Genomic DNA, 12,583 nt, shown 5'->3' with positions numbered 1-12,583 from the left:
AGGATGGGGAGCAGTCTGGAATTCCTTGAAAGCTCAAGGTGTGTATGGACTCGGAGTCTCTACTTCCCATCAACATTTTGGAGTTGAGAGCAATATTCAGTGCGCTTCAGGCTTTGACCAAATTCATCAGATTCCAGTCGGACAACATCACAACTGTAGCTTACATCAATCATCAGGGAGGAACAAGGAGTTCCTTAGCAATGACAGAAGTAACCAGGATAATTCAGTGGGCGGAGACTAACTCTTGTTATGTCAGCCATCCACATCCCAGGAGTGGACAATTGGAAGGCGGATTTTTTGAGCAGACAGACGTTTCATCCGGGGGAATGGGAACTCCATCCGGAAGTATTTGCCAGCCTGATTCTCAGATGGGGCAGGCCGGAGCTGGATCTTATGGAGTCTTGTCAGAATGCCAAGCTCCCGAGATACGGATCCAGGTCCAGGGGTCCTCTGGCCGAACTAATAGATGCCTTGGTCGTTCAGCCTAGCTTATGTGTTTCCTTCATTTGCTCTCCTTCCCCGGGTGATTGCTCGAGTCAAACAGGAGAGGGCTTCGGTGATTCTCATCGCTCCTGCGTGGCCTCGCAGGACTTGGTATGCCAATCTGGTGGACATGTCATTTATGCCACTGTGGAAGCTTCCATTGAGGCAGGACCTTCTCATTCAAGGACCCTTCCATCATCCGAATCTAATTTCTCTGCAGCTGACTGCTTGGAGATTGAACGCTTGATTTTATCTAAGCGAGGGTTCTCTGATTCGTTCATTGATACCTTGATTCAGGCACGTAAGCCGGTTACTAGAAAAATTTATCATAAGACATGGCGTAAATATCTTTATTGGTGTGAATCCAAGGGCTACTCATGGAGTAGGGTTAGAATTCCCAGGATTTTATCTTTTCTCCAAGAAGGATTGGTGAAAGGGTTGTCAGCAAGTTCCTTAAAGGGACAGATTTCTGCTTAGTCTGTTTTGCTACACAAGCGTCTGGCAGATGTTCAATCTTTTTGTCAGGCTCTGACTAGAATCAGGCCTGTGTTTAGACCAATTGCTCCTCCTTGGAGCTTGAATTTAGTTCTTAATGTTCTTCAAGGGGTTCCATTTGAACCTATGCATTCCATAGATATTAAGTTATTATCTTGGAAAGTTTTATTTTTGGTTGCTATTTCTTCTGCTCGCAGAGTTTCTGAGCTTTCGGCATTACAATGTGATTCTCATTATCTTAGTTTCCATGCAGATAAGGTTTTCTTCCCAAGGTTGTTTCAAATAAAAATATTAATCAGGAAATTGTTGTTCCTTCCTTGTATCCTAACCCTTCTTCTAAGAAGGAGCGGCTGTTACATAATTTTGACGTGGTTCGTGCCTTGAAGTTTTACTTACAGGCAACTAAGGAGTTTCGTCAATCTTCTTCCCTGTTTGTTGTTTTTTCTGGGAAGCGTAGGGGTCAAAAAGCTACGGCTACCTCTATTTCTTTTTGACTGAAGAGTATCATTCATTTTGCATATGAGACTGCTGGACAGCAGCCTCCTGAACGGGGCTAGGGCTGTGGCTTCCTCATGGGCATTTAAACATGATGCTTCTGTGGAGCAGAATTTGCAAAGCTGCGACTTGGTCGTCTTTTCACACTTTTTCCAAATTTTACAAATTTGATACTTTTGCCTCGGCTGAGGCTGCTTTTGGGAGAAAGGTTTTTCAAGCAGTGGTGCCTTCCGTTTAGGTTGCCTGTCTTGTCCCTCCCGTTTCATCCATGTACTATAGCTTTGGTATTGTATCCCACAAGTAAGGATGAAATCCGTGGACTCATCTTATCTTGTAAAAGAAAAGGGAAATTTATTCTTACCTGATAAATTTGTTTCTTTTACGATACGATGAGTCCACAGCCCTCCCTGTTCTTTTTATAAGACATGTCTTTATTTTTGTTCAACTTCAGTCACCTCTGCTCCTTGGCTTTTTCCTTTCTCTTCCTAACTTCGGTCGAATGACTGGGTTGGGAGGGAAGGGAGGAGCTATTTATGCAGCTCTGCTGTGGAGCTCTTTGCCGCCTCCTGCTGACCAGGAGGCGAAATCCCACAAGTAAGGATGTAATCCGTGGACTCATTGTATCGTAAAAGAAACAAATTTATCAGGTAAGAATAATTTCTTTCATTCCACTCCATGTTATCCCTTTAGCTGTATTTTTAACAATAGTTTTCTGTTGTTCTTCGCAGGCATGGTGAGAGAATCAATTTTCAAAAAATTCTCCTGCATTATGACTTTTATTTCTGATAGTCTTTGTAGACTGTACCATTTAATTTTCTCTAAAAGGGACAGTATACACTTACATTCATATAACTGCATGTAATAGACACTACTATAAAGAATAAGATGCACAGGTACTGATATAAAAATCCAGTATAAAACTGTTTAAAAACTTACTTAGAAGCTCTGTCTAGCTCGGTTGAAAAAGCAGTTGGAAAGCCCACTGCAAGTGGAAAATAAGACACTCCCATGAGCAGGCTGGAGTCGGTAGCTGACGTATTTTCATAAAACCTTGGGGCTTGGTTAGGAGTCTGAAAATCAGAGCAATGTTATTTAAAAATAAATAAAACTATAAAAAAAATTAAAAAAACAACTTTATGGGCTATATAAATAGATCATCTACAAAACATTTATGCAAAATAAATTAGTGTATAATGTCCCTTTAAGGATCAATCGAGATCCAAGTTCAAGCAGCTTGTTCGTTCTTCCCTTATTTTTTTCTATTTCGAATGAGTTGATTCACCATCTGATGTCCCTTTGCACATTCTATATCAACTTTATCAATTTGTCTTGCAATCTTCTTAGTGCAGGGATTACAATTTGTTTCCTTTGTAATCCTTTTAGACTCCACTTTAAAACAATCTTTGTTCTAGTGGTGTATTCTCCATTCGTCTTTTTGCACAATATTTTCTTTGACACCAGTCTCTTGAGTTGGGGTGCAGTCTGGGATTTGAGGAGAATGCAACCAGTCGGTTTACTAAGGAGGCATGGTTACCGTTTATCTTTTTACTTTGTGCAATCTTCTGCCTTCTCGTACATGTTTTTTTTCTTTGAGACCCTCCAGTTTCCTTACTCTTCTGCATTTCACATCCTAGGGATGAATTTTGTGAGGTGGATTGCTTTAGTTTACTAATGCTTTATCTGTGTGTCTTTTGTGGTCTTTGTTTAATCCTCTGTATTCCAGATGCTTTGCAAAAACCAGGGATATTCGTTTCTGAAGGTTTCTACAGCTATTTGGTATTTTATCTAGCTTTCCTTTTTATTTCATGTCTGTTGTACCACTCAGTCATAGTCATTATCTAGCACTTTTGCTAATCAGTCTTTATGATTGCTTCAGCTTGATCATGCAGAACTGGTTGTGCCGGCCTAATCTGAATGTACATTTTTTTCCTTTTTGGTCTTTACCACTGAATCAATATTCTTTTTCTTTTATCTCAGGTTTATACATTTTTGCTCAGCAGTCGGCAAAGAGTCTGGTTTTTGTTCAGGTCCTGGTTAAGAATCAGGCCTGCCTTTAATCTCTTGCTCCTCCCTGAAGACTTCTTTTATTCTCTCCTGAATGAGAATCCTATTCTAGAGTTCTTTTCCAATCTTCTGGAATTAGATGTTTTGTGTCTTTTTATTTTGAATGAGGGCTGTCTTCATTTGACTTATGGACAAATGGACAGTTGCCTCCTATCTGGATTACAGCTTTTCTTTCTGGAGATTCTAGCCTTTAAGAAGAGGTTCCAAGGATCAGTTTGGTAGAACAACTTCCGTGTCTTCCTGGCTTGCCTTTTAATTTTTGCTCCAGCAGAGGTTTACTTTTGGGAGAAAGGTTCTTCAAGTGGTGGTGCCTTCATTTTAGGTTCACCTTCCTTTAATCTCCCTCCCTGTCCATTCTGTGTCCTCTCTAGCTTGGGTATTAGTTTCCCAGCAGCAATTGAATGGAATTGTGGACTCTCCATGCCATTGGAAAAGAACAAAATGTATGCTTACCTGATAAATTCTTTTATTTCCTGGCATGGAAAGTCCACAACCCGCCCTTATATAATTTTATGTCAACATGTAATTTTCTGTAATCTTCAGGCACTTTTATACCCCTAGTGTTCTCTTTCCTTTACCCTCGGCTGAATGACTTTGCTGGTGTGTCTTTGCCTCCTCCTGGTGGCCAGGAGCTGAATTCCCAGCAGTAATTGAATGTAATCGTGGACTCTCCATGTCAGGAAAGAAAATAATGTACCAGATAAGCATAAATGTTGTTTTTAAAAACACAGCAAACAACTTACTTGTTTTCTTGCTTAATGAGCACTTGGAAATTCTCATGTGTACCCACTGGCTACAGCTAGATAAGAGAGCTACCATTACATGATCACAGGATTTGTGCAGGAAAAGTCCTATACTGAACATGGGTGATAACTAATTGCAGCTAGCAGATGTGTGTCTCCTAGCAACACTTCAAAATAAAAGCTACTAATTTGCCTTCCTTCATAGACCCCAGCCTATCATCCTTTTAAAGTGATGAATAATACATAATGCAATGTTTTCTATTAAATATAGCCCATTACTTAGTGGGTTTTTATATCCCTTTTAAAAAATAATTTGTCCACCTTATTAAAGTTCCCTTTAAGTGTATAGCTTTATGGGAAGCTGGAAATTTTGTTTCAGAAATGTTGTTTTTTTTTTCCCTATGTTCCATTTTGGGGGCACAACAGCAACTTTGTCTTCTTTCATCACTTTTCTTTGGGATCGTTGTACACAGGAAAGTCCTGCAGTCTTAGTGGCTGGTAAATAGGTGCCTGCCTTAAGTTGTTGTCCCATCCTTTTACTCGTGCATTCCATGGCTTGTGTACTCTCACCACCTTTAAAAAAAAAACCAAAAAAAAAACCTCAATGTATGCTTATCTGATAAATTTCTTTCGTTGATGGTGAGAGTACACAAGACCCACCCTTTTATATATTTCCAATTGGTGGCATTTTTAGTATGCACCTCATTCCCTGCTTTGTTTTCTTGGTTATACATTAAACTGGGACGCTAGAGCGTTGAGAGGGATTAAAAGCTTGTTGAATGTTGGTTAGCTTTGCCTACTCTTAGTTGACTGAATTTGAATCCCAAGAGTAATGACTCATGGACTCACCACCTGTATGAAAGCAATTAATTTATCAGCTAAGCATACATTTTGTTTTTTAAAAAAAAGTTTGGCTTTGGCTGATAAGACAAACAAAGGTGTCTTCTAATTGAAACGTGCTTACTGTCCCTTTTAAGGATCAATGAAAGTGCAAATACCTGACAAATAATTCCAGATTGACTGCACACTGTATCTCATTGCCTGATATAGTCATAAAGATTATACCACTACTTATGGTGTCTTTGTATTATCTGATTTATTTATTTTTTTCTAAATGAATTTCCTTTTTAATACTTTGGCCCCACCTTCTATCATTAGCTAGTAAACAAATCATCTTGCTTAATTTTGTTAGCGCCTTTATGGAGGACTAAATGGAATTTTGGAGTGCTTGGTTTACTGTCCTAGTCCCTCTTAAATGGACTGTATGCTCTTCTGACACAGCGTGACACAAACATTTTCTTGTTTTCTGCTCACAACCCTAACTTTAGTCTCTTCATCTGCAGGAATTTGAGGATCTAGACGAAATTATTGCTCGTTTTGTACAACCTATGGCTTCATTTGCAAGGGACCTTATAAACCATAAGTATTATCAGGACTGTAATTGTGGTGATAAAAAGGTAAGTAAAACCTTTTTTTATTTTGCTTTATATTAGGAAAAGGCAAAAGTATGTAAAACTTGATATTTATTTAGGGGATATTCGGCATTGGCAGATCAGACTTAAAGTGAATGTTTGAGGCAAAAGTGCCCAGTTTTTAAAAATTCGATTAAAAACAGGGGCACTTTAATTCATCAAAATTTACATTTCACTCGTCGGGGAAAAAATACTTACCTTTTAAACTTGACAGCCGCTCCAGCTTCCCCTGGTCGTTGCAAGCCATTTCTTACGTCAGAAATGATGAATGGGTCATCCTCCAATCACGGCTGATTCAACGCCGTGATTGGAGGAAGCCGGATTCCTCATTTTAGACCCAGGAAGAGGCTTTGCAACGGGCAGAGGAAGCTGGAGCGGCTGTCAAGATTAAAAGGGAAGTATTTTTTCACAACACAAGTGAAATGTAAATTTTGATCAATTAAAGTGCCCCTGATTTTAATCAAATTTTTAAAAACCGGGCACTTTAGCATCCAAATTTACATTAACTTTAAGTGTGTGATTGATACTTTGCTTTACTTTTTGCTTTGCCAGTTGTGACTTTTGTAATACAATGTTATAGTGGTTATTAGTTTGTGCAGTATAAATACTATTTCATTGCTATATTTGCTTTTTACACAGAAATTAGAGGAACTATTAATTAAAACGAAGAAAGAAAAGCCAACATTCATTCCATATTATATGTCCGCTTGCAAAGAGCTTCCTGGAAAATTTATATTAGGGTATCAGCCAAGAGCAAAACCAAGGTGAGTTGTAGATGAGGGAGATGATCTGCCAATATGTATGTGTGTATGTATATATATGTGTGTGTGTGTGTATATATGTGTATGTATGTGTGTGTGTGTATATATATATATATATATATATATATATATATGTGTTTCTTTCATGTAATTAGCAAGAGTCCATGAGCTAGTGACGTATGGGATATACATTCCTACCAGGAGGGGCAAAGTTTCCCAAACCTTAAAATGCCTATAAATACACCCCTCACCACACCCACAATTCAGTTTTACAAACTTTGCCTCCGATGGAGGTGGTGAAGTAAGTTTGTGCTAGATTCTACGTTGATATGCGCTCCGCAGCAAGTTGGAGCCCGGTTTTCCTCTCAGCGTGCAGTGAATGTCAGAGGGATGTGAGGAGAGTATTGCCTATTTGAATGCAGTGATCTCCTTCTACGGGGTCTATTTCATAGGTTCTCTGTTATCGGTCGTAGAGATTCATCTCTTACCTCCCTTTTCAGATCGACGATATACTCTTATATATACCATTACCTCTGCTGATTCTCGTTTCAGTACTGGTTTGGCTTTCTACAAACATGTAGATGAGTGTCCTGGGGTAAGTAAATCTTATTTTCTGTGACACTCTAAGCTATGGTTGGGCACTTTATTTATAAAGTTCTAAATATATGTATTCAAACATTTATTTGCCTTGACTCAGAATGTTCAACTTTCCTTATTTTTCAGACAGTCAGTTTCATATTTGGGATAAATGCATTTGTTTCAATCATTTTTTCTTACCTTAAAAAATTTGACTTTCTCCAACATAGGTGTGTCCAGTCCACGGCGTCATCCTTACTTGTGGGATATTCTCTTCCCCAACAGGAAATGGCAAAGAGCCCAGCAAAGCTGGTCACATGATCCCGCCTAGGCTCCGCCTACCCCAGTCATTCTCTTTGCCGTTGTACAGGCAACATCTCCACGGAGATGGCTTAGAGTTTTTTAGTGTTTAACTGTAGTTTTTTTTATTCAATCAAGAGTTTGTTATTTTAAAATAGTGCTGGTATGTACTATTTACTCTGAAACAGAAAAGAGATGAAGATTTCTGTTTGTAAGAGGAAAATAATTTTAGCAACCGTTACTAAAATCCATGGCTGTTCCACACAGGACTGTTGAGAGGAATTAACTTCAGTTGGGGGAACAGTGAGCAGTCTTTTGCTGCTTGAGGTATGACACATTCTAACAAGACGATGTAATGCTGGAAGCTGTCATTTTCCCTATGGGATCCGGTAAGCCATTTTTATTCAGACAGTAAATAAGGGCTTCACAAGGGCTTATTAAGACTGTAGACATTTTCTGGGCTAAATCGATTCATATATACACATATTTAGCCTTGAGGAATCATTTAATCTGGGTATTTTTGTAAAATAATATCGGCAGGCACTGTTTTAGACACCTTATTCTCTAGGGGCTTTCCCTAATCATAGGCAGAGCCTCATTTTCGCGCCGGTATTGCGCACTTGTTTTTGAGAAGCATGACATGCAGTCGCATGTGTGAGGAGCTCTGATACATAGAAAAGACTTTCTGAAGGCGTCATTTGGTATCGTATTCCCCTTTGGGCTTGGTTGGGTCTCAGCAAAGCAGATACCAGGGACTGTAAAGGGGTTAAAGATAAAAACGGCTCCGGTTCCGTTATTTTAAGGGTTAAAGCTTCCAAATTTGGTGTGCAATACTTTTAAAGCTTTAAGACACTGTGGTGAAATTTTGGTGAATTTTGAACAATTCCTTCCTACTTTTTCACAATTGCAGTAATAAAGTGTGTTCAGTTTAAAATTTAAAGTGACAGTGACGGTTTATTTTAAAACGTTTTTTGTACTTTGTTATCAAGTTTATGCCTGTTTAACATGTCTGAACTACCAGATAGACTGTGTTCTGAATGTGGGGAAGCCAAGGTTCCTTCTCATTTAAATAGATGTGATTTATGTGACACTGAAAATGATGCCCAAGATGATTCCTCAAGTGAGGGGAGTAAGCATGGTACTGCATCATTCCCTCCTTCGTCTACACCAGTCTTGCCCACTCAGGAGGCCCCTAGTACATCTAGCGCGCCAATACTCCTTACTATGCAACAATTAACGGCTGTAATGGATAATTCTATCAAAAACATTTTAGCCAAAATGCCCACTTATCAGCGCAAGCGCGACTGCTCTGTTTTAGATACTGAAGAGCATGGGGACACTGATGATAATGGTTCTGAAATGCCCCTACACCAGTCTGAGGGGGCCAGGGAGGATTTGTCTGAGGGAGAAATTTCAGATTCAGGGAAAATTTCTCAACAAGCTGAACCCGATGTGATTACATTTAAATTTAAGTTGGAACATCTCCACGCTCTGCTTAAGGAGGTATTATCCACTCTGGATGATTGTGAGAATTTGATCATCCCAGAGAAACTATGTAAAATGGACAAGTTCCTAGAGGTCCCGGGGCTCCCAGAAGCTTTTCCTATACCCAAGCGGGTGGCGGACATGGTAAATAAAGAATGGGAAAGGCCCGGTATACCTTTCGTCCCTCCCCCCATATTTAAAAAATTGTTTCCTATGGTCGACCCCAGAAAGGACTTATGGCAGACAGTCCCCAAGGTCGAGGGAGCGGTTTCTACTTTAAACAAACGCACCACTATACCTATAGAAGATAGTTGTGCTTTCAAAGATCCTATGGATAAAAAATTAGAAGGTTTGCTTAAAAAGATGTTTGTTCAGCAAGGTTACCTTCTACAACCAATTTCATGCATTGTCCCTGTCACTACAGCCGCGTGTTTCTGGTTCGATGAGCTAGTAAAGGCGATCGATAGTGATTCTCCTCCTTATGAGGAGATTATGGACAGAATCCGTGCTCTCAAATTGGCCAATTCTTTCACCCTAGACGCCACTTTGCAATTGGCTAGGTTAGCGGCGAAAAATTCTGGGTTTGCTATTGTGGCGCGCAGAGCGCTTTGGTTGAAATCTTGGTCAGCGGATGCGTCTTCCAAGAACAAACTACTTAACATTCCTTTCAAGGGGAAAATGCTGTTTGGCCCTGACTTGAAAGAGATTATCTCTGATATCACTGGGGGTAAGGGCCACGCCCTTCCTCAGGATAGGTCTTTCAAGGCCAAAAATAAACCTAATTTTCGTCCCTTTCGTAGAAACGGACCAGCCCCAAGTGCTACGTCCTCTAAGCAAGAGGGTAATACTTCTCAAGCCAAGCCAGCCTGGAGACCAATGCAAGGCTGGAACAAGGGAAAGCAGGCCAAGAAACCTGCCACTGCTACCAAGACAGCATGAAATGTTGGCTCCGGGACCGGATCTGGTGGGGGGCAGACTCTCTCTCTTTGCTCAGGCTTGGGCAAGAGATGTTCTGGATCCTTGGGCACTAGAAATAGTCTCCCAAGGTTATCTTCTGGAATTCAAGGGGCTTCCCCCAAGGGGGAGGTTCCACAGGTCTCAATTGTCTTCAGACCATATATATTGACAGGCATTCTTACATTGTGTAGAAGACCTGTTAAAAATGGGAGTGATTCATCCTGTTCCATTAGGAGAACAAGGGATGGGGTTCTACTCCAATCTGTTCATAGTTCCCAAAAAAAGAGGGAACGTTCAGACCAATCTTAGATCTCAAGATCTTAAACAAGTTTCTCAAGGTTCCATCGTTCAAAATGGAAACCATTCGAACAATTCTTCCTTCCATCCAGGAAGGTCAATTCATGAGTGGATTTAAAGGATGCGTATCTACATATTCCTATCCACAAGGAACATCATCGGTTCCTAAGGTTCGCATTCCTGGACAAGCATTACCAGTTCGTGGCGCTTCCTTTCGGATTAGCCACTGCTCCAAGGATTTTCACAAAGGTACTAGGGTCCCTTCTAGCGGTACTAAGACCAAGGGGCATTGCAGTAGTTCCTTACTTGGACGACATTCTGATTCAAGCGTCGTCCCTTCCTCAAGCAAAGGCACACACGGACATAGTCCTGGCCTTTCTCAGATCTCACGGATGGAAAGTGAACGTGGAAAAGAGTTCTCTATCTCCGTCGACAAGGGTTCCCTTCTTGGGAACAATAATAGACTCCTTAGAAATGAGGATTTTTCTGACAGAGGCCAGAAAAACAAAACTTCTAAACTCTTGTCAAACACTTCATTCCGTTCCTCTTCCTTCCATAGCGCAGTGCATGGAAGTAATAGGTTTGATGGTAGCGGCAATGGACATAGTTCCTTTTGCGCGCATTCATCTAAGACCATTACAACTGTGCATGCTCAGTCAGTGGAATGGGGACTATACAGACTTGTCTCCGAAGATACAAGTAAATCAGAGGACCAGAGACTCACTCCGTTGGTGGCTGTCCCTGGACAACCTGTCACAAGGGATGACCTTCCGCAGACCAGAGTGGGTCATTGTCACGACCGACGCCAGTCTGATGGGCTGGGGCGCGGTCTGGGGACCCCTGAAAGCTCAGGGTCTTTGGTCTCGGGAAGAATCTCTTCTACCGATAAATATTCTGGAACTGAGAGCGATATTCAATGCTCTCAAGGCTTGGCCTCAGCTAGCAAAGGCCAAGGTCATACGGTTTCAATCAGACAACATGACGACTGTTGCGTACATCAACCATCAGGGGGGAACAAGGAGTTCCCTGGCGATGGAAGAAGTGACCAAAATCATTCAACGGGCGGAGACTCACTCCTGCCACCTATCTGCAATCCACATCCCAGGAGTGGAAAATTGGGAAGCGGATTTTCTGAGTCGTCAGACATTACATCCGGGGGAGTGGGAACTCCATCCGGAAATCTTTGCCCAAATTACTTAACTGTGGGGCATTCCAGACATGGATCTGATGGCCTCTCGTCAGAACTTCAAGGTTCCTTGCTACGGGTCCAGATCCAGGGATCCCAAGGCGACTCTAGCAGATGCACTAGTAGCACCTTGGACCTTCAAACTAGCTTATGTATTCCCGCCGTTTCCTCTCATCCCCAGGCTGGTAGCCAGGATCAATCAAGAGAGGGCGTCGGTGATCTTGATAGCTCCTGCGTGGCCACGCAGGACTTGGTATGCAGATCTGGTGAATATGTCATCGGCTCCACCATGGAAGCTACCTTTGAGACGAGACCTTCTTGTTCAAGGTCCGTTCGAACATCCGAATCTGATCTCACTCCAGCTGACTGCTTGGAGATTGAACGCTTGATCTTATCAAAACGAGGGTTCTCAGATTCTGTTATTGATACTCTTGTTCAGGCCAGAAAGCCTGTAACTAGAAACATTTACCACAAAATATGGAAAAAATATATCTGTTGGTGTGAATCTAAAGGATTCCCTTGGGACAAGGTAAAGATTCCTAAGATTCTATCCTTTCTTCAAGAAGGATTGGAGAAAGGATTATCTGCAAGTTCCTTGAAGGGACAGATTTCTGCCTTGTCTGTGTTACTTCACAAAAAGCTGGCAGCTGTGCCAGATGTTCAAGCCTTTGTTCAGGCTCTGGTTAGAATCAAGCCTGTTTACAAACCTTTGACTCCTCCTTGGAGTCTCAACTTAGTTCTTTCAGTTCTTCAGGGGGTTCCGTTTGAACCCTTACATTCCGTTGATATTAAGTTATTATCTTGGAAAGTTTTGTTTTTGGTTGCAATTTCTTCTGCTAGAAGAGTTTCAGAATTATCTGCTCTGCAGTGTTCTCCTCCTTATCTGGTGTTCCATGCAGATAAGGTGGTTTTACGTACTAAACCTGGTTTTCTTCCAAAAGTTGTTTCTAACAAAAACATTAACCAGGAGATAGTCGTACCTTCTTTGTGTCCGAAACCAGTTTCGAAGAAGGAACGTTTGTTGCACAATTTGGATGTTGTTCGCGCTCTAAAATTCTATTTAGATGCTACAAAGGATTTTAGACAAACATCTTCCTTGTTTGTTGTTTATTCTGGTAAAAGGAGAGGTCAAAAAGCAACTTCTACCTCTCTCTCTTTTTGGATTAAAAGCATCATCAGATTGGCTTATGTGACTGCCGGACGGCAGCCTCCTGAAAGAATCACAGCTCATTCCACTAGGGCTGTGGCTTCCACATGGGCCTTCAAGAA

General features: G+C 41.1%; 1 protein-coding gene across 1 annotated transcript in view; it reads left to right on the top strand.

The window, feature by feature from the left end:
• Nucleotides 1-12,583, top strand: part of SUPT6H (SPT6 homolog, histone chaperone and transcription elongation factor) — a 270,720-nt gene that overhangs the window by 223,602 nt on the left and 34,535 nt on the right. Inside the window, 2 exon segments of the mRNA XM_053706195.1 lie at nucleotides 5,624-5,737; nucleotides 6,392-6,516. Of these exon segments, the coding sequence (XP_053562170.1) occupies nucleotides 5,624-5,737; nucleotides 6,392-6,516 (239 nt within the window).

This window comes from Bombina bombina, chromosome 3 (genome assembly GCF_027579735.1).
Source record: "Bombina bombina isolate aBomBom1 chromosome 3, aBomBom1.pri, whole genome shotgun sequence".
NCBI classification, from domain to species: Eukaryota; Metazoa; Chordata; class Amphibia; order Anura; family Bombinatoridae; genus Bombina; species Bombina bombina.
The sequence above is the reverse complement of the archived record's forward strand: the minus strand, read 5'-3'. Positions and strand labels throughout refer to the sequence as shown.